This window comes from Zerene cesonia, chromosome 5 (assembly GCF_012273895.1).
Source record: "Zerene cesonia ecotype Mississippi chromosome 5, Zerene_cesonia_1.1, whole genome shotgun sequence".
Taxonomy (NCBI): Eukaryota; Metazoa; Arthropoda; class Insecta; order Lepidoptera; family Pieridae; genus Zerene; species Zerene cesonia.
Genome location: NC_052106.1, coordinates 5522722 through 5542621, shown reverse-complemented (window position 1 = coordinate 5542621; position 19900 = coordinate 5522722). Strand labels below are relative to the sequence as shown.

The 19900-nt window shown below is 33.9% G+C and overlaps 4 protein-coding genes across 7 annotated transcripts; all 4 read left to right on the top strand.

The window, feature by feature from the left end:
• The first annotated feature begins 190 nt into the window (after nt 1-190).
• LOC119840067 (peptidyl-prolyl cis-trans isomerase sig-7) lies at nt 191-2489 on the top strand. The gene has a single exon (XM_038366570.1). It carries the CDS (start codon nt 305-307, stop codon nt 2192-2194), a length of 1890 nt encoding a protein of 629 aa, XP_038222498.1. The 5' UTR covers nt 191-304; the 3' UTR covers nt 2195-2489.
• Nucleotides 2490-5713: 3224 nt separating this feature from the next.
• On the top strand, nt 5714-8291 carry LOC119840280 (putative neuropeptide precursor protein). 4 transcript variants are annotated; one of them, XM_038366816.1, is made up of 5 exons: nt 5714-5942; nt 6487-6612; nt 6696-6933; nt 7012-7161; nt 7274-8291. In XM_038366816.1, the coding sequence occupies exons 1-5, from the start codon at nt 5864-5866 to the stop codon at nt 7803-7805; spliced, it is 1125 nt and encodes a 374-aa protein (XP_038222744.1). In that variant the 5' UTR covers nt 5714-5863; the 3' UTR covers nt 7806-8291. The 4 variants fall into 4 exon arrangements, with proteins under 4 accessions (XP_038222744.1, XP_038222743.1, XP_038222745.1 ...); XM_038366815.1 differs by having other exon boundaries at nt 6472-6612; XM_038366817.1 differs by lacking the exon at nt 6487-6612.
• Nucleotides 8292-9234: 943 nt separating this feature from the next.
• Nucleotides 9235-12191, top strand: LOC119840188 (potassium channel AKT3-like). The gene is made up of 6 exons (XM_038366700.1): nt 9235-9362; nt 9680-9732; nt 10585-10792; nt 11128-11298; nt 11657-11745; nt 11869-12191. The coding sequence occupies exons 1-6, from the start codon at nt 9235-9237 to the stop codon at nt 12189-12191; spliced, it is 972 nt and encodes a 323-aa protein (XP_038222628.1).
• A 645-nt stretch (nt 12192-12836) lies between these two features.
• Nucleotides 12837-18190, top strand: LOC119840187 (mitogen-activated protein kinase kinase kinase 7-like). Its single transcript, XM_038366699.1, has 8 exons — nt 12837-13078; nt 13151-13450; nt 13758-13937; nt 14965-15100; nt 15567-15667; nt 16532-17341; nt 17575-17668; nt 18162-18190. The coding sequence occupies exons 1-8, from the start codon at nt 12995-12997 to the stop codon at nt 18188-18190; spliced, it is 1734 nt and encodes a 577-aa protein (XP_038222627.1). The 5' UTR covers nt 12837-12994.
• Nucleotides 18191-19900: the final 1710 nt, after the last annotated feature.

The window sequence follows — 19900 nt, the reverse complement described above, 5'->3', positions numbered from 1 at the left end:
TACAAAATGATTATAAAATTGTCGGATAACTTAATTTCACAATTATTAATTGTGAAATTAATCTTATCTATCACAATTTTATTGCAACCTCATAAACCATGATTTATTCAAATTTTCAGTGCCTTCAACAGTCACTTAAATTGACAGACATACGCTATGCATACACTCGACAAAACTGTCAAACAGTTGTCAAACATTCATTCTAATTTCGAGGTTATATTTAAAGCTTTGTGATGTGTCTGATTTTTAAAACCTATAACAATAATTAAACGCTTTATGATTTGCACGTATATAGTAGAAAATAATGGCAGTCGTAATAGAAACTACACTCGGTGACATTACTGTGGATCTTTACTTAGATCAAAGACCTGTAACTTGTTTAAACTTTTTAAAACTGTGCAAAATGAAATACTACAATTACAATCTATTTCATTCCATACGAAGTGGATTTATCGCTCAAACTGGTGATCCTACAGGGGAAGGATCAGGTGGAGAATCTATTTGGGGTATATTAGAAGGGCCTCGCAAAAGATTCTTTTCTGGTGAGAAAATGCCTAAAATTCGTCATACGGAAGCTGGTTTGTTGTCAATGGTTTGTACTGACGATATGATGGTGGGCTCGCAATTTTTTTTTACTCTTGCCCCAGACTTGGACTCATTAGACGGTACACATTGTGTGATTGGAGAAGTAACGGAAGGCCATGAAGTTCTAGGAAAATTGAATGAAGTTATCTGTGATGAAGCTCATCGGCCGTATCGTGATGTTCGTATTACACATACAGTGGTCCTAGAAGATCCCTTTAATGATCCCCCGGGGTTACGAGCGCCGTCCCGGTCACCATCACCAAATCCTGAGCGGTTAAAGGGTGGTAGAATTGCACCAGATGAAGAAATTGATGAAACTGAAGGCAAAACTGCTGAAGAAATTCAAGAAATGATTGAGGAGAAGGAAGCTAAAGCCAGAGCTACTATCCTTGAAATAGTAGGTGATCTACCAGATGCTGATATTGCACCACCTGAAAATGTACTGTTTGTGTGTAAGCTCAATCCAGTGACAACTGATGATGACTTGGAAATTATTTTCAGTCGCTTTGGTAAAATTGTAAGCTGTGAAGTTATTAGAGATAAAAAGACTGGGAACTCCTTACAATATGCATTCATTGAGTTTGATAATAAAAAATCCTGCGAGGATGCCTATTTCAAAATGGACAATGTATTAATAGATGACCGAAGAATTCATGTTGATTTCTCACAATCAGTCTCGAAAATGAGATGGTTGGGTAAAGGGAGAGGTGTTCAATATTTTAATGATGACCAATCAGAGGTGTCTGTTGATAGAATAGAACAGTCAAATAGACCATCAAGTAAAGATAGAGACAAATATAGCCATAGAGATCATAACTCGAAGCATGATGATAGGAAATATGAAAGAAAAGAAAGTAGTTATAGGGATAGAAGAAATAGAGAAGATAGATACCAAAATAATAAGTCACAAAGAGACAGAAGTAGGAGTCGATCTAGACCAAAAGAATCAAGATCTCATAGAAGCGAAAGACACAGTAGGAGACAAAGCAAAGACCGTGATAATGGCATTAATAGAAATTCTCATAGTCATAGAAGTGATAACAATGGTACTGAAAAATCTAATAAATCACATGCTTCCAATTCTGAAAGAAGGAATCATACCTCATCTCCACGTAGAAGGAATGATATAGAATCTTATAATAGGCACGACAGAAGTAAAGATAAGAGAGATAAAAGCAGAAATGAAGAAAGAGAACAAGAAAATAGTTTATCTAATAAAAATAGAAACAAATCTAAAATTAATGAAGAACCTAAAACCCCATCCCCCATTTTAGATAAAAAGAAACATGATAAGGTTAGTAAATCTAAGAATAAGCAAACAAAAGACAGTAAATCTAGTAAAAAGAAACGAAAGGTATCTACATCGTCTTCAGATAGTTCTGAAAGTAGTTCTAGCACGGAATCATCAAGTTCAAGTGATTCTGATAGAAAGAAAAAGAGAAGTAAAAAGAGGAAAGTATCCACATCCAGTAGTTCAAGTACTAGTTCTTCCAGTAGTTCAGATAGCAGTAGTGATTCTACCACGTCAAGCTCGGATAGTGATATGGATAAAAAAGAGCGTAAAAAAAAGGTTCATTCGAAGAAGCCATTAAAGAAGTCTAAAAAATAAATTCATATGTATGAGACTGGGTTTTTTCTACCTATTATTAATAATGTTTAAACAAATGCGTACAAATGGTACAAAAATAGTTCATTTTTAATATAACAAAGTATTACAGGTTCCATTTATCATAATAAAATTTAAGTAACAATAAGGTACTTTGTATTTTTTTACTTATAATAATAAGAAGAAAAGTGAATAAACTACACTTCAATAAGTTAGATAACCCAGTTAAACATAACTTGCAGGTGAAATAATTTCAAATTTTGTTTGCAAACATTAAAAAAGACATGTTTCTTTAATTAATTTATGGATTTTAATGAGCTAAATAAAATGTATTTTTAAATCTTTTGTTTTTTTTTCTTTATTTCTTTTTCCCTTCAGTATATTTATAATAAACTTTTCAGTTAAAGAATCTACTTTTATATAATAGATGAAAGAAGTAACAAAATGACTGAATGAAATGGACACTGAATTACCAATAAAAATATTGATACACTAATATGATTATACTTGGACTTAAAAACTAACATCATAAAGAGGGAAGAATTAATTTTTTATTTGCAGTTATCAGTAAGTACAAACAGAATCCACTCAATGTATGATGTAATTTTATTAATCTCTATATAGTGTAAAGCAAAGTCGCTTCCCGCGTCTTTCCGTATGCTTGCTTAGATCTTGAAAACTGCACAACGGATTTTGATGGTTCTTTTCTTCAAGATAGAGTGATTCAAGAGCAGGTTATATGTATGTATAACATCTATTTAAACGATACGTACGGTGCCGCGGGTAAAAGCTAATTGTTTATATCACCAGCTATGGATTATAATACCAATGAACATTACATATACTGGAGCGTATTGTATGTATGTATTTTATTGCTTAGAAGTTTTGTTGCAAAATTCTCAGTAAGTACTATACGATACCGTATTCTATAGTAAAAATATAAAGCCGGAGAGTTTGTTTATTTGAACGCGCTAATCTATGAAACTGCTGGACCAATTTCAAAAAATTATTGGCCTTAATTACCAACGGTTTAAATGAATATGGATCTACCTATTTCGGTATATCTGTTTATTCCGACTGACATTCACTGGCAGATAGCTGATGTAATTAATAAAGCTTAATTTAGGCAACTTTTCATCCCGACATTCTCACAGGAACACTGGGGCTTAAAGGAAAATATTCACGTGAGTGAAACCGTGGGACGCAACTAGTAAGTGTTAAATTCATTAGAAAGAGACAGTCCCACGCCCCAGGAACGTTGGTTACCTTTTTTGTAGAAAATAATCATTCCAACATAGAATTAAATTCATTAACCTAAGTAACTGGCGTTTCCTAATACATGTTGAAAAAAACATATCCTTTGCCAACTACGTATGTAGATACCTATTGTAGTGATACAAACTATCCATTTGATGTTTATAAATTTGTACTTTAAAATCCTAGGTGAAAGGAAGCTATAAACATATCAAAGTATCAAATGGTACCTAACCTGTTAACAGGACGTTGTTGACTCGGTCGCGAGAATCTATTAGCTCTCCAGTCTGCCTTTGTGCCTATTGTGCAAGTCATAAAGTATCTGAACAAGCAGATGATTGCCGTTAGCAACGCATTGTTAGCGATATACAGCATGGATTAGTAGTAGAATGATATCAGGGATAATAACGTATTTGTTATAGAAATAAAAACAGTTTGAAAAGAACTAAAAAATACGCTTTAGCGATGGAATATAGACGAGAAATACATAAATAGAAAAACATAAACATAATATAATACATAAATCGATTAAATTGTTTTACTTGCTCTTGTATAAAACATCGTTATATAAGAAAATAGATTAGTTAATCCTGGCGGTTGCGGTGGCGATAGTCAGGATAATAAAATGAGTTGATGAGTTTCATGAAATTATTGTATTGTCACCGATGACCGATCTTTGATAATACTATATATTATGTTATCTGTGTTGATATGTGTACAGTTTCAATTAAATCAGTCCGAGAGAAGTCGGTCACTGTTAACATACAAACCTACATTACGACATAAGGAACATTAATAGCAACTGATATTTTGTTTCACTATTCTTCCATGTCCGGTTACCTAGAATTCTGAATCCTATTCTACTAATCCTATCCTTTCCTACTAATCCTATCCTATCCTACTTATCCTAATAATGTGAAAGTTTGTAAGGATGTGTGTATGTTTGTTACTCTTTTACGCACAAACTACTGAACCGATTGCAATGAAATGTGGTACGTAGATAGCTGAACAACGGGGAATAACATTTAGGCAACTTTTTATCCCGATATTCCTACGGGATACGGACTTACGCGGGTGAAACCACGAGGCGCAGCTAGTAACTGAATTTTATTGTGCTACCTATAACTTTTCATATAATAAATCTAAGAACGAAGAACTACCCAGGTATACATATAGGTATACATATAGGTACCCAGTGATAAACGGCATACCTGAATAGCAAATGAGTTGTATATAATCTACAAAATCCAAGCTGTGTACTTTTGCTGATGGATTCATAATAGATTTCTTTGCATAAATACTCAGCTAGTTACCTATATCAAGGTAAAAGTAAAAGGACGATAGTAATGAATTTTAATCATGACATCGATATATTAAGTACCTTCTACCTATATGACGTTTTATATAAAACTAGCTGCACGGACCCGGCTCCGCCCGGGTAGTCATTTATCGCTATCGAAGTAATATAAGCTATCCTATCTTTTAAGTTGGATCGAACTGCACATGGTGTGAACATTTTACTAAAATCGGTTGAGTAGTTTAGGAGTCCATCGCCGACAAACAACGCAACACGTAATTTATGTATATTAAGATAAAGGGTGACGCCAAATCGGGACTTTTAAATTATATCTGTAGGTATACATATTTTTAATAACTACGCCCTATAAAAATGCCAGAAGTATTGACCGCTGGCCCTAATGTGGCGAAAATTTTCCATGAACAATAAAAAAAGCTGTAAATTAAAACGTAAATAATGTTTAATGTAATGTAATTAATGGGCATCTCATCACTTCCATCTCATCTCTATCCGCCATTGCAATATTTCGTCGAAAGGTTTATTTAATAAAGTAGCTTTTGCTAGACGTCATAGGTTCAGGGAGGCATTCTTTTTGTCCTCATTGATACACGACTGTTAGGGAAAAAGTATGAAATAAAACAATTTTTTTTATATTTTATCACACACTGCAAGGAAATTTGATAATATACGTAATCCCTTCTTGTTTATTAAGCAATAAACCCTAGATCCAATCTAGAGAAAATACCTGATATACCTGATACCTAGCAGGATTTCAATAACTTGGTACCGAAATTATAAAAAGAAAATATAACAAAATGCTATTAAGATATCTCTTAAAATCCATTACTTAGCATTCAATTCCTACTTTCTACATATAAAGTATCATCGCAAAGAAAGCTTAGATAAAAACTCCAGCCTGTGTTATGCAATATCTAGATTAGTCGTACAAAGCTATCAGTCCGTCCCTGCATAGTTCACTGCGCATGTTCGCACAATATCGACACCGACGATAGCTTTTTCTCCAGTTGATGCTGGAACTCGTCGCTCGCCATCCGAAGACAGAAATTTCCTCTCTTGTGACCTAAATATTAATTAATATATCACTTATTTGAGTCGTGAATATGTTGGTAATTTCGGTGACCGCGTTCATAGCGGTGATTCTTCTAAGCGATGCGCTACCAACGCCTTCTAATAACAAAGGTAGGGTAACTGTATACTGGTATATGTTTTTAGTTATTAATAAAATGTTATCAGTTAGAAACAGCATTGTATATATTTTTGTTGTATAACATAATTGTCGTAGACTTGCGCTTTGTTTGTATCGATCAGCCGGCTCATAGCCGCGCAGTTCTATTTTTAGCAACAGGTGTCCTGCGCGCTTCTACGTTTTTCCGCCTACTTCAACTATGACCTTTACAAGAACCTTTCGCTGAAATGCTTTACCTATAAATAAAACTAAAATTTAACTCAATACTCGCTCTTACATAGTACAAATATGTTACTTATTATTATAAAAAATAGTGAAACAGCCATCGCAAAATATAAAATACATCGATACATTCGCTCAGACTTTTTATAAACTTAACATATTTAAACATTAAGTACCTACTACATATTAGGTACTAAATTGACATATGGTTTAAAATAAAGTACCATAACTACTATACATACCTATACTCACACAGTTGTTTTTGTTTTATGGAGATTTAATTGATTAATCAATTTATAGTTTATTCATTATTAGAAAACGGTCCAATTGCTGAGCTACCCGAAAATTGGGACCAAACAAAAGACGACACTCAATCATTATTTTTGAATAAGAGCGACAAAAATGATCTGGAACCATATCCACTCGCTCTCAGCGAGGAAGGTAAACACTTCAGCATATGCTTTTGACTTGCTTCCATAACCTTCCATTCAATATTATTTTGAGCGAAGTGACGATTATTTCAGGCAATCAAGAAGGATTTGAACAAGCTATTGATCAAAGATATGATTCGCCTCAATCAACAGGTGAACTCGATAACCTCATAATGAGACCAGAATTGTATGGAGAACCGCCGGCCATAGAAGGGCTTTCTGTTGGATACGACGCGCGTCGCAGAAAGCGCGGCACAGGGACAAAAGTTGTAGGCGCTGGTACTGCAACAAAAGTAGCAACCAAATCCAATTCTGGGAAGAAAAACCTTAAGTAAGCATTTTCAACTTACAAATTGCATTACACTCCATTGTTGAATTGGAATTTAATTAAAAAAAAAATTCACTTTAGGCAGCAAGAAGGCCTTTCACCTGTAGAAACAGCAGCTGAAGATTACGAAACTCATCGTCTTAAAAGGGGCAGCGGAAGCAAAGTCGGTGGTGCTGCAGCATCTGCTAAAAATGTGGGTAAGAACACTGGAGGCAACAAGAAGAATTTTCGGTAAGTAATTTAAATAAATGTTATAAATGTCCTTAATCAGACGAATAAGGACTTATTCATAGAATACATATTTCAACGTGTACACATATTCTTATTTTATTTTTCTACACAGGCCTATATCAGAACGCCGTAAACGCGACTCCGGTCTCAGCGCTGCTGATGTGCGCGCTCTACTCAACATGTGGGAAGCACAAGAGCGCAGGAAACAAGAATGGAATGCAAACCACTGGACTCCTGATCGTTATTATGGCCACGTAAACACGCTTGATGAAGAGCAGCCAGAAGTTGACGAAAATGGAGACGTATGGTATAATGAACCGGTTGTACTTGGAGCCCGTGAAAGAGATTATCCTCGCCATTCTTATTTCTCCGAACAGAATCGTATGGCTTTGGCTCAAGGTCTACCAGACTTGTATCAAGTGGATCCAAATGAAGTCGCCCGTCGATATGAGGAAGCCCGTCGCAAGAGAATGTATGCTAATAGAATGAAACGATTCATGGTTGCACGTAAACGGTCTGATGGGATGATACATCAAAATAATTACAGGCCTCGTGATGATCTCTATACACTTGCTGAACTGCTACGTTCATCACCTCGTGTCCAAGAACAAGACCTTCCTGTGTACCAACGACTTATACTTTAAGCTGTTCAAGATTAGGTATCCATTCGAAGGAATATCTCTTCTATAAAGTCCTTTCCTAACTTTAAAAACAATACTACTTGTATGTGGGGGCTCCTTTATTCTTTATGATATCGGCCTTTCGACTGGATATCAACAATTTCAGTTGAGATGGGCTTTATCTTTGCATTTAATTATTCTGCTATAATAAGGATATAGTCAGTATTTTAGTTATAGATAAGTTTGTAAGCAGGCATTGTAGAAGAATCTTTTAAAATTTAAATTAAGATTGGCCTAATATTACAATATTTTAACCATGTACTTTCCCTACCTCAGTTACTTGCATATCCATTAATTATATATGCATACGAAACAAAATTCATTTAAAAATTCTCTCATATTTACACAGGCATCATTATTCGTGAAGTGTGACTTCACAAAAAGTCGAAGTCTAGTATTAGTCAATGTGTATATGTATACTTGCTGTATTAATATAGCATAATCTAATAATTACTGTTTTATTTACAAGCCATTGAAATATATTTAGCTCAACCTCTATTCTTTACTTGTATACTTTTTATGTATACATACGTTTTTACACTACTAATTTCACTTATACCGTGAGGAATCAACCAGAAACTTGAAAGATACTAGGAGGTAAAGCAAACTGTTCTAAAGTGCGACCTCGCACAAGGGAAGTACCACACCCTCACAGAAAAGCGACTTAACATAATAATAGTAGTATGTTGTTGCTGTATTTCGTACGCTGAGCGGGGTAGCCGGAGCCTCGCTTCCTTTTCCACATCCATCCCAGTTCATTCCTTCTATCCAGTTGACAATCCTTTCTTTGCCCCTTTCTCCATAAAAGCGGTTAGCGTTTTCGCAGAGACACTAAGACTACTTCTGTGAATATTCTTGGTGGTGGTGATCGCTTACCATCCGGCGAAGCACCAGAAAAACAAAAAAACAGTTTTTTTTGTGGTACATAAAATATTATGCTCAAAGACCTACTAAACCAACCCCATTTTGTGTTGTCGGACATTTTGAATTAGTAATTTGAGAGTGTATAGTCACAGAATAAATACAATACATACATACATACATTACAAGTGTATAGTATAATTTTTAGTTTACATTACATTACATTTTAAATAAAAGAAAAATCTTTCATTTGATATCAAGGGAGTTGTGGATCTTTTGCTGTGACCACAAGGCGTTGTGAGCAATTTTTCTTTTGTTTTCGCTGTTTGATCATAACGCATGTTCCATGTATAAATTACAAACGCGCACAGATTATCATGATAGTAAAAACTTTTAGCTACCAAGTGAATTGTAATGGAAAAATAAACAAAAAAATAATGCTGCCTTTCTCGAAGTCATATGTCATTTCTATTAATAATGTTCTCCCAAATGTTATTAAGTTGAGCTTGGTAATGTATTATTAAATATTAATATGAATGGAAAGCAAACACCTAATATAAGTAAAAGTTTAGATGAAACACAGACTAAGAATATAGTGACTACGACTACCGCTTCTACGAGCCAACCAGAAGAAGATGTCCAATCCACGGCGAGGGCAACGTATGAACTGTTTTTATGGTTATTTAACTATTATAGGATGTTTCTTTGTCGGTTAGGAAAAGATTTGTTTCAATCACTTACCTGCTTTCTCAATCCGGATCGAGCCTTACCAAATCATATCGAGGAGCTGATAACAGCGCAAAGGAATCTACACATTCTTCGTGAACAACACGCAGCAGCCTATAGCAGATACAACATTATCAAAAAACCTGCTAGTTCAAGAAAACCCTCGAAAATAAAATAAAAAAATTTTAACATTATACAAAGTTCGAGATAAATAGGCATTTGTATAAATCACCTGTATATGTTCTTTCCAGCAATAATGGATCTGAAATACAATGTTCCACAAAGAACATGTTTGTAGAACCTGGTCATTTCGAAAGAGATCAGATGTTTGTTATTGTCGATTCAAGCTCCATAAGCAATCCCAGCTCAAGAGAATTATTAATAAATAATATTCCATATACAAGAGATGTAGCAATACCAGAACATTATAATCGAAATGTGCTGCCAATTGATATTGCATCAACCAGCAAAAATATTATCGAGCCATTCCATTCTACATTTGTTGATACAGATTCAAGGGACGAATTACAAATGATTGAAATAAATTTACAAAGCGAAAACGAGTTACCTATTCAAATTGAGGACGACGAAGACAACGACTCAATAGTAATAGCCTATTTGAAGAATAGAGATAAATTTGTAGAAAGAGACGGGTTATTAGTTTCTACAAAGAAGAGGTCATCACTGCTTGACGATGTTCCAAAAATGGAAACTATTTTAGAGGATGAACAATTTGCTTCATTTGCAATTAAAAATAATGTTTCTAACAATTCCTTTCCACTGAAGAATAACGACAAAGTGGAATAATCGTCAGTTAATGTTTCAAAATTCTAAATGATGATGAATCTTTCGATATAATGTATAATAATTACATAAGGAAATAAAGTATAGGCTAATTAGATTTTCCGTTTTGTTTCTATTTTACTTGAAAACCTATTATCTCTTTATATTTTAAATACCTGTTGCAAACTGACAACTTACTCTTCTCCAACGGAAGGGAATAAATAACACCATGTAACTGTGAACCAGTAAATACCTAAATATAAAGTCATATCACCTCGATAGTAAACAAGTTAAATTAAACAGTATCTCCTGTATACTTAACTATTAATTACACGATGTTGTATTTATTAATGACATTTATAATTTTATTCAGAAATATCGGAGCATTCATTGGACTTACACATTCCATCCTACCCTGGATCTCCTAGATCATTAGATATTGGATCTGGCCATTCATATGAATCAGAACATTATCATAATAATCCTCAACTGAGGGAAGCCATCGAGTTCCTTCATGCGGACAAGGATTTACTTATAGCTGCTGAAACTGGCAACGATCAGCTATTAGAAATTATTTTAAGGTGTTTTTATTATCAGTATTATGTAAACTATTATTCCTTAAATTTTTTGACATAATTAAACTTTTTTTCTAAGCGTTCATTCCTCTAGGATCTGGATAAGCACTGGACAACATGAGACCCGTAGACATTCAAATTAAAAGGGAAATATAACAAATTTGATTTTATTCAGTCTAACTGGAATTTTATATAGTTCATGAGTAATTTTTGAGTTATCCTTAATTATTATGCTACATAATTACCTTTGCCAGCATAGTTACATATAGTAGATTTATTATTGTTATCAGGTAGGTTTTATTTGTAAATCGTCAAAGAACAATAACTTTTTAACATTTTAGACGATCCGATACGCACATTCAAGAAATGGACCATTTGGGAAGAAATGCTCTCCATCTAGCTGTCTGCTCTGGCAATATTCGTGCAGTTGAAATGCTATTAAAGGCCGGAGTTAATCCAAACATTAAGGATAGTGTTGGCATGACACCTCTATCTCTTTGTTTAATGAGGAGGTGATAATTTAAAAAATTTAGTTTCAGATGAAAATCATCAATATTATTAGGTACTTAGGTAGACCAGATTGAGGACGGAAAGTGGCGCATTTTTTCTTTTTTGTGCGCCCATCGACTTATGACTTATGATTGAGTTTGGTTTATTACACTATTTTGTATAAAGAATAAGGTTTTGTATTCGAAATAATAAAGGCGCCATTTTCCGTCATTGCCCGTTGGATTTTGCGTCTGCTATAGCGTTGGTCGTCAGAACAATAGTACTTATAAAATGTAGCTCTAAAGCTATTTTAGTATTTATCAATACTAATACTATCTAATTTTAATATTAATATCTAATAACTTATATATCCAAATACAGACCATCGTTAGCAGTGGCACAACTACTATTTGATTACGGCGCCAAGATATTACCGCGATCAAACCCAATGGATACTGGGTTATTCATTCGTTAGTAAATGATAATATATAAAATAATTATCAATATTTTTGTACGTACCATAATATACTTTGACATAGAAAAATCAGATAATTTCAACAATAATGACAAATTTTGATATAAACAAATTTCAGAATTTGTAATGATGTCAACTCCAACTGATGAAGAATCCAAAATACTACGACTCCTTGTTGCTAAAGGTGCTCTTATAAATGACCCCAAGGCCCCTGGTGGTCGGCAAGCCTTACATTTTGCTGCTATGAATAATAATTGCACACTTATACGAATTCTCATGGAATTAGGAGCGTATTTGTTTGCAACTAACCACAGAAATGAAACACCCAGAGAAGTTGCTGCTACCTTTGATTGTGTTCAAGCTTATAAATTACTAACTGAATTAGAGGATATTGCTTTACAAAGTCCTTCGACGACATTTTTTCGATTAAATAACGACTAGTAAAACAAAACAGATTAAAATTAAAATTTAAAAAATTGTAGGTAAAATTAAACGCAATTGATAAGAGTTGACTATATTATATTTTATGCCTTTCTGTTACCCGTTATTTTTGTCCATTTTTTGCCTTAAAATGAAATATTGTGTTGTCGATAAAACGTTTATTATTGCCTTCTGTGTCCTGCCAGACTGACACATTGTTTTTGTGCGATCCTACCGGGAATCGAACCCAGGATCCCTCGGTTCTAAGCTCACGCGTTAACCACTGTACAAAGGAGGCGGTTAAATAAAGCAGTAATTACATTAAATAACAATTATTCCAAAACAAACTTTCGCACTAGCACTACCTGTACTTTAATACTACTTGTTTAACACTACGTAGATTAACGAAAAACAAGTAGCACATGCCTTTTTTTCGACTTTTGATCCGTACCTATATTCTCATCAACTACTAATTTTATCAATACACAAATCTCTATTTCATTTTCAAAAACGTCTTATTCAATGATATTTAATTGTATGAAAAGAACCTAAATCTATTCTGCTACTTAAATTTGATTTGCTGTACTATATGCCTCGGATCCTAAATTTGATAATACATAAAAAATATTAGAATTTTGACATTTCTTCTTTAGTTTCAAAGATGGCGGCCTTGTCGCAGTTGCTATTCTTTGCCAAACAATAACGAGAATATTGCTTAAACCAAAGTATTTTTAACACTTCTTAGAAATAATAGAACTACATTTAAGTATAAAGTAATACCTCAAGAAGTTAATTCTATTGATAATGTGATAATAAGTAAACCCATGGCTTCAAATGTGCAAGACTCGTCTGTCGCTCAACAGACATTTGTTGAGGAAATTGATTACAGTGAAATACAGGAATTGCAGGTATTTATTTTCCGATTGAGTATTGTTATGTATGAAACGTATTTGTGAACATGCTAATATTTGTGTGAATAGGTTGTAGGTAAGGGTGCGTTCGGTGTAGTATGGAAGGGTTTATGGAGGAACACATTTGTTGCTGTAAAGCATATAAACTCCGAAGCGGAGAAGCGAGAGTTTGCTATTGAAGTTCGTCAACTATCCCGTGTTTCGCACCCAAACATTGTGAGATTATATGGAGCCTGTACTACAGGTGCTCACGTGTGTCTAGTGATGGAATATGCAGAGGGAGGCTCCCTATACAATGTTCTTCACGTCCGTCCAAAGCCTAAATATACTGCAGCGCATGCAATGAGTTGGGCGAGACAGTGTGCAGAGGTAACATCTGAATGATTAAATGTTAAATGATAATTATTGTTTTTAAAATATTTGTGGCAACAACACCAAAAAGTCTTTTGTTGAAATCGTATTTTCAATCAATCTAACAATCTTTAATTGTAATAGTCTATAACAATAACAGATTGTTAAAATTATACATATCAGTAGCATACAATCATTAGTAAATCATAAACCAATCAAATGCATTATTTTAATATTTTAATGATATAAACATATTACGTACATAGCGTTACACCTTTCTTTGTATCTTTTTATTGTAACATTATGAAAACCTCTTAATTTCCAGGGGGTGGCATACTTACATGCTATGAAACCAAAACCATTAATACACAGAGACCTTAAACCACCAAATTTGCTATTAGTAGCTGGTGGTCAAAAATTGAAAATTTGTGATTTTGGTACAGCAGCTGATAAGGCCACATATATGACCAACAATAAAGGAAGTGCAGCTTGGATGGCTCCTGAGGTGAGTTCATTGAAATTGTAATGATTTAGCTTTGTTCAAAAACCAATTCAATACACAATCATTAAAACTGTTTTCAAATGTGTATGACAATCAAATTTAAAGAGACAAATGTCGAAGCATAATCAAACTTCTTAGTTTTACTAAAGAGGGCAGTTAAATATAGCTCAAAACAATCTTCGTGAATATTAAGAAACATTTTTTTTTTGTGCGTCCCCACTGGGATTTGAACCCAAGACCCCTCAGATCTACTAAGGAGGCGGTCAATTCACTTAAAAGTACTATAAATTATAAATTTTCATATATAATTACTGGCATTTTGGTTTGGGCTTTTTTGTAGCTGATAGTATATCTAGTTTGTTATTATCTATCAAAGACTCAAAGGTGTAAGTCCTATTTAAAATTAACTTAATTAAAAAAGTTTCAAACATCTATATATATATAAAAATTAATCTCTATTTCAAAAATACTTTCACAATTAGATACCTGCAATTACACTGAGTGACATGGCTATGTATGTAGCACTGTCGAAACCGGGGCGAACAGCTAGTAACGAATAATTCACATTTAACTCTGTCACAGTTACAGTTCAGAATGGAAACCCTCATATATAATTATAATTGGCATAAAACACTATTGAAATAAATATTTGTGTATCCAGTATAATATCTCAATACATTTTGATTGAACACAGTGGAGGTCACAATAGCCCTGTAATTTGTTTTTATTATTTTTTTTTATGAAAGAAACATAATTAATTTAAAAATTGTAAAGTTATGTATTGTTATTAAAATATACAATTTCAAGAAATGTGTACTTGGTACGATAGTGTATCTTCTTTAGGGATTTCCTCTTCTCATAATGCCAGAGCTCACTTAAATATATCCATAATATTAGTTACATTTTATACTGAATTTTGCAATGGTATCTAGCTTCTCATTTGTAAAAGAAACTAGTGTATAGTTTTCAATTCATTAGGTGGGAAAATCTGTATGACATTAGTAGTAACAATTCTAATTGCATGTTACAGGTGTTTGAGGGTTCATCATATACAGAAAAATGTGATGTATTTTCATGGGGCATCATACTGTGGGAGGTTTTGTCTCGGAGAAAACCATTTGAAGAAGGTGGATCAGCATTTAGAATAATGTGGGCTGTGCATACAGGTTTGAATTTTAATATGTATGACTATATTAATTCACCAAAGGTTAAACCAATTTAATACTCTTATATGAAGAATTGGGCCAGCTCACACCAGGAAAGTTCCACACTGCCACAGAAAACCGGCGTCAAATAGTAGCATGTTACTTAATATGTTTTATATGGTGAGTGGAGGAGCCTGAGGCCCGTTTGTTTTTCCTCAACCTTCCCAATATATTCCTTCTTTCCAATTGTCAATCCTTTCCTTATCCCTTTCCCCCTTAAAGTGAGTATTCGCTCTGCAAATGTTTATTAATGGTGGTGATCGCTAACCATCAGGTGAACCACCAGGTCGGTTGCCCACTTATGACATAAAAAAAACAGCTTGTCACCAGTAGTTTACCTACCTTTTTTTCATATAAAAACATTCAAGAAACATTGAGATTATAGATCTTTATTGTGAAGATTATTCTCAAAAATTTTTTATTACAGGTCAAAGGCCAAATTTAATAGAAGGTTGTCCAGAGCCCATAGAACAACTGATGACTCAATGTTGGCACAAAGTACCAGCCGATAGACCCAGTATGGCGAAAGTAAGAAAATTGTTTATTTTTATTTAAAATTTGCAATTCTTTGAAATGCAATACCTTATAAGCCATCCAGTCCAGAAATGCATATGCTTATTGAAAGCATATCTATCGAAGATATAAATCCTTCTTTTGTACAAAAACCGTAAGCTACCTATACAAATTCTAAATGAGACTAAAGTACAATAATTCCTCTCACACAAAAAGAATCGCGTCAATCGGTTAAAAACCCACGGAGTTATTGAGTAACAAAACAAAAAAAATATATTTTACATCTTCATTTTCTGCTTAAAGCAATAACAACTATTAAAATCCATCTTTAATTTTGGAAATCGAGTATTCATATATATAAGCGAACTGCAGCTCAGTTAGATTTTCGGTTTAGCGGTTTACTGCTTGTAAAACATTTATACAATCTTAGCCATAAGGCTACAAATTGTAAAAATGTTATCTAATAAGAAAATGAGAAATTTTGAAAGAATAGAAAAAAATTAATCACGAGTCACTAGGAGACGCGGGTTCGAAACCCGTAACCCACGTTTGTTGCCAAACCGTAGCAATTTATCTATATTATCTAATACTTACAAATATGTGTCCAAAAAAAAAATATAAGCCCATTGTGGTATCTGATTCATCTATAGACAGCCTATATGCAATGACAGGTATCCTGTCCAATCACACTGGTCTCAAGTAGACTAATGTTCTTCACAACATTTTAGCACTCTTGGCATTTCCAGTTTATATATTTCTATATCTCTTCTATTATATTTTTGTAATGGGGACCTATATCATATATATTGACCATCCATAAACAATATGAGAACATTCTTATGAAATAAATAATTATTTCAAAATCTTTTAAAATTATAGGTAGTGGAGATAATGAAAGCACTGTGTGAATTCTTCCCTGGTGCTGACACACCTATCAACTTTGATGACCTTGAAGATGATGACGAGGAATGCTCCGAAGATGGCTACATGATGTACGATACACGAGACAGCTTCGAAACAGACACAGAGAGCTTAACTCAAGCGCACAACCCTATACACTATACAAATGAAACTTCATCTAACTCAATATATAAGAATACAGGGAAACCGATATCACCCAGGGCCAACAGTTTTGTTGAAAACCAAGTGAATAGGCTCCAACATCTCATGTCGGAGTCCCAGCCCAAACCAGCTGTGTCTCGAGATGATGAAAATAGAGCTGTTCTGAAGATTCCGCAATTGATAAAACCTGAACAGCTCGAGCCTGGTAGATCACCAGTAGCGATGAACAAATTAAATTCACCTGTACTCTCTGATAGGACATATATGCCAAGCGAAGGAAGCACACCGCAGGATACCTTAAGGGTCTTCAGGAGCCCTAACATTTTCAGTGAGTCGTCATCGCCTCGAGGGCCTTCTCCGATTGTGAATTACAATATTGGCAACATGAACCCTCGGCATATAGATATAGAGCAGTATTGGAATAGGGAGAATGAAAAGTTATCTCCTGCTCGGACTCCGTCTGCGTTAAGTAATAATTCTTCGAGGAAAGAGGATTACAATCAGAATTACTGTGATAGACTGAGCGTGGGCAACAGTCCGATGACGCCGATACGGGAGTATAATGGAAACATGGTGCGAGCAGTTGACTCGCAATATCAAACTCCGTTGCAAATTGAGGTTGATCCGGTAAGCTTGAACGAAGCCACATTTTCTATATTAATCCTGTTTCTATATATAAATTAGGAAGTATTTAAGGTGGAAATCAATTATATTAGAAGAAGTTTTTTGATATAGATGCTTCCCTCTTTTTACCATGATTCTGATTTTTCCAGGAGTACAATGTAAAATGTGTAGTTTTCTCAAATGATGATATGTTTCTATTTCAATCAAAATAATATTCGAATCGAACAAAATTTCAGAACGCATGGGAGCTACGGGATCTGCCGCTGCAAGACATTGACGGTTATGTGGAGGTTAGAAATACTGGTGGCTTCGATAAATTTGTGCCCATTGGTGAGTGGCCTTTTTATATACGAATCTAAATTTAAGTCATATAAATTTTCATATGATCTTATGATTAAAAGTATTTAACAGTGTGTTACATCTGAACATAAGGATTTTCGCTATACGAATAGATAGACAATTTGTATAGTTTTTTTTTTCGCATGTATAAAAGGGGCATGGAATGTATGATGCAGTACTGTAATGCATTTCGATTTATTATTTTGTTTTATAAACTTTTTTTCCTTTAGGTGTATTTAAATTGACGGGGTAAAATGATAATAATACGTATTATATAATTACAATTTGTTTTTGTGCCCCATAATAATATTGAACAAAAACCTTACAAAGACTTACATGAAAGAAAAATAAGAAAGAAAATACAAGATCATATAATAATATCAGAAGAATAGTAAATACGATAAAAAAAGTAATTATGTAATAGTGGTGTGTCCCACAGTACCGCCAAAAAGGATCTAGTTCATTCTAGTTCATCTTGTGCCAGACCTGAGTCTGGCGCTGGTTTTCTACTAGATCTTAGTTTTTATCTGGCGTGAGTTTAGATAAAATAAAAAGTCATCGGCATATGAAAATAGTTTTTTTAACAAAAACAAAACGAAAACGCCTTCGAATTGTCAGTGACTAATTTAAATGGGCCCGCATGGGATGTACCAGCTTCTTACAAATAAAAGAAAAATTATAAGATCGTTTCACCTCGCAAAAATTAAGAGGTAACAGAGACACAAAAAATTCAATCGAATTGATAACTTCCTCATTTTTAAAGTCGTTTCATTAAAAAACAGGTCATTACATTCCACCCGTCACTAGTAAGGACTCGATCACAGAACCCTAATGACATATTATCCGAAACCATCTAACAAAAGACACCATAAAACAAAAAATACCATGAAATTCGCGATGATTCAACTACCAAACACGACTCGATCGTGAATAGTTTGCAACGCATCACGGCTGGGATGAGCAATGATATAGAAATAGCGGAATCCTTGCCAGGACATGCGCGTGCGATGATTCACTAATGTTATTTATCTGTCTTTTCCTTTGCATGCGTGTTTTTATCTACTTTGGCAGACGTTTCGAATGGTTCGTAGAAGAGGTGGTTCTTGGGATTTAGTTAACCCTATTGGTTATGGAACGTGATTTTTTGGTCAGATTCGGATACAAATTTGTCCTGATAGACTTCAATCAATGGTTATTTTTATTCGAATTGATTTCCTTTGGCTTTTAATAACGTTTATCTAGAAACTACAAAGAAAGTTGCATGATAATAAAACTGCCTAGTATGTGAATATATTCAATTATAACTTTATTTTCAAGGACCAAACATTAAATTACGTACCACGGTAAATTTAGTTTGAAATATATAGGATGCAGATAAATAATAGTTCTTTAAGAAAATAGGGACTACTCAAATTAAAAAGGAACAAAACGCTAATATTTTATTTTTCACTATTCTGTTTGATTGTGTTGCATTTCCATTTCCATCCGGTTTTGAAGGGATATTTAATAAAGTCTCTCGAATACATTTTTTTAGTATATATTTAATACTAGCTGCGCCCCGCGGTTTCACCCGCGTAAGTCCATATCCCATAGGAATATCGGGACAAAAAGTTGCCTATATGTTATTCCAGTTGTCCAACTATCTACGTGCCAAATTTCATTGCAATCGGTTCAGTAGTTTTTGCGTGAAAGAGCAACAAACACACAACATCCTTACAAACTTTCGCATTTATAATATTAGTAGGATAGTAGGATGTACGTTATTGTTTCTCGATCAAACATAAAAATATTGATTTCACATATCTAAATTATTTATACGTATAACTGAATGTGTTTTATAACCATGTGTAAATATTTCAACATCGACATTTAATAAAATATTTGGCGAAATTGCAACAATGTAATACATGTGTCATAACTATCAATGCTAGAGAGTAGCTCTCTACAGCTGTTAGACACATCAGAACGGAGAGACACTGCGGAATAGCCTGTTAAAATAATGCAGTTTTTAATGACTGTACGTTAAGACCGTGTGTATTGATTTATTTTTTAAATATATCGTTTCGGAGACCACAGATTATAATTCGGTAACTTAGCAAATCTATCAAACCTTAACTTGCAATTCAAGTTGCCGTTCATTAAATTAAATTCATAGATTTTCGTACGATCCAGGTTTTGTATATAGCATACTATAATTGTAACAATACTACCAGATTTTCGCAT

Coding starts and splice junctions, on each gene's coding strand:
- LOC119840067 (XM_038366570.1), top strand. CDS start 305: ATGGCAGTCGTAATAGAAACTACACTCGGTGACATTACTGTGGATCTT.
- LOC119840280 (XM_038366815.1), top strand. CDS start 5,864: ATGTTGGTAATTTCGGTGACCGCGTTCATAGCGGTGATTCTTCTAAGC. Junction 6,613..6,695: donor ACTCGCTCTCAGCGAGGAAG/GTAAACACTTCA, acceptor CGATTATTTCAG/GCAATCAAGAAGGATTTGAA. Junction 6,934..7,011: donor TCTGGGAAGAAAAACCTTAA/GTAAGCATTTTC, acceptor AATTCACTTTAG/GCAGCAAGAAGGCCTTTCAC.
- LOC119840188 (XM_038366700.1), top strand. CDS start 9,235: ATGAATGGAAAGCAAACACCTAATATAAGTAAAAGTTTAGATGAAACA. Junction 11,299..11,656: donor TCTCTTTGTTTAATGAGGAG/GTGATAATTTAA, acceptor ATCCAAATACAG/ACCATCGTTAGCAGTGGCAC. Junction 11,746..11,868: donor GGATACTGGGTTATTCATTC/GTTAGTAAATGA, acceptor AACAAATTTCAG/AATTTGTAATGATGTCAACT.
- LOC119840187 (XM_038366699.1), top strand. CDS start 12,995: ATGGCTTCAAATGTGCAAGACTCGTCTGTCGCTCAACAGACATTTGTT. Junction 13,451..13,757: donor GGGCGAGACAGTGTGCAGAG/GTAACATCTGAA, acceptor CTTAATTTCCAG/GGGGTGGCATACTTACATGC. Junction 13,938..14,964: donor CAGCTTGGATGGCTCCTGAG/GTGAGTTCATTG, acceptor TGCATGTTACAG/GTGTTTGAGGGTTCATCATA.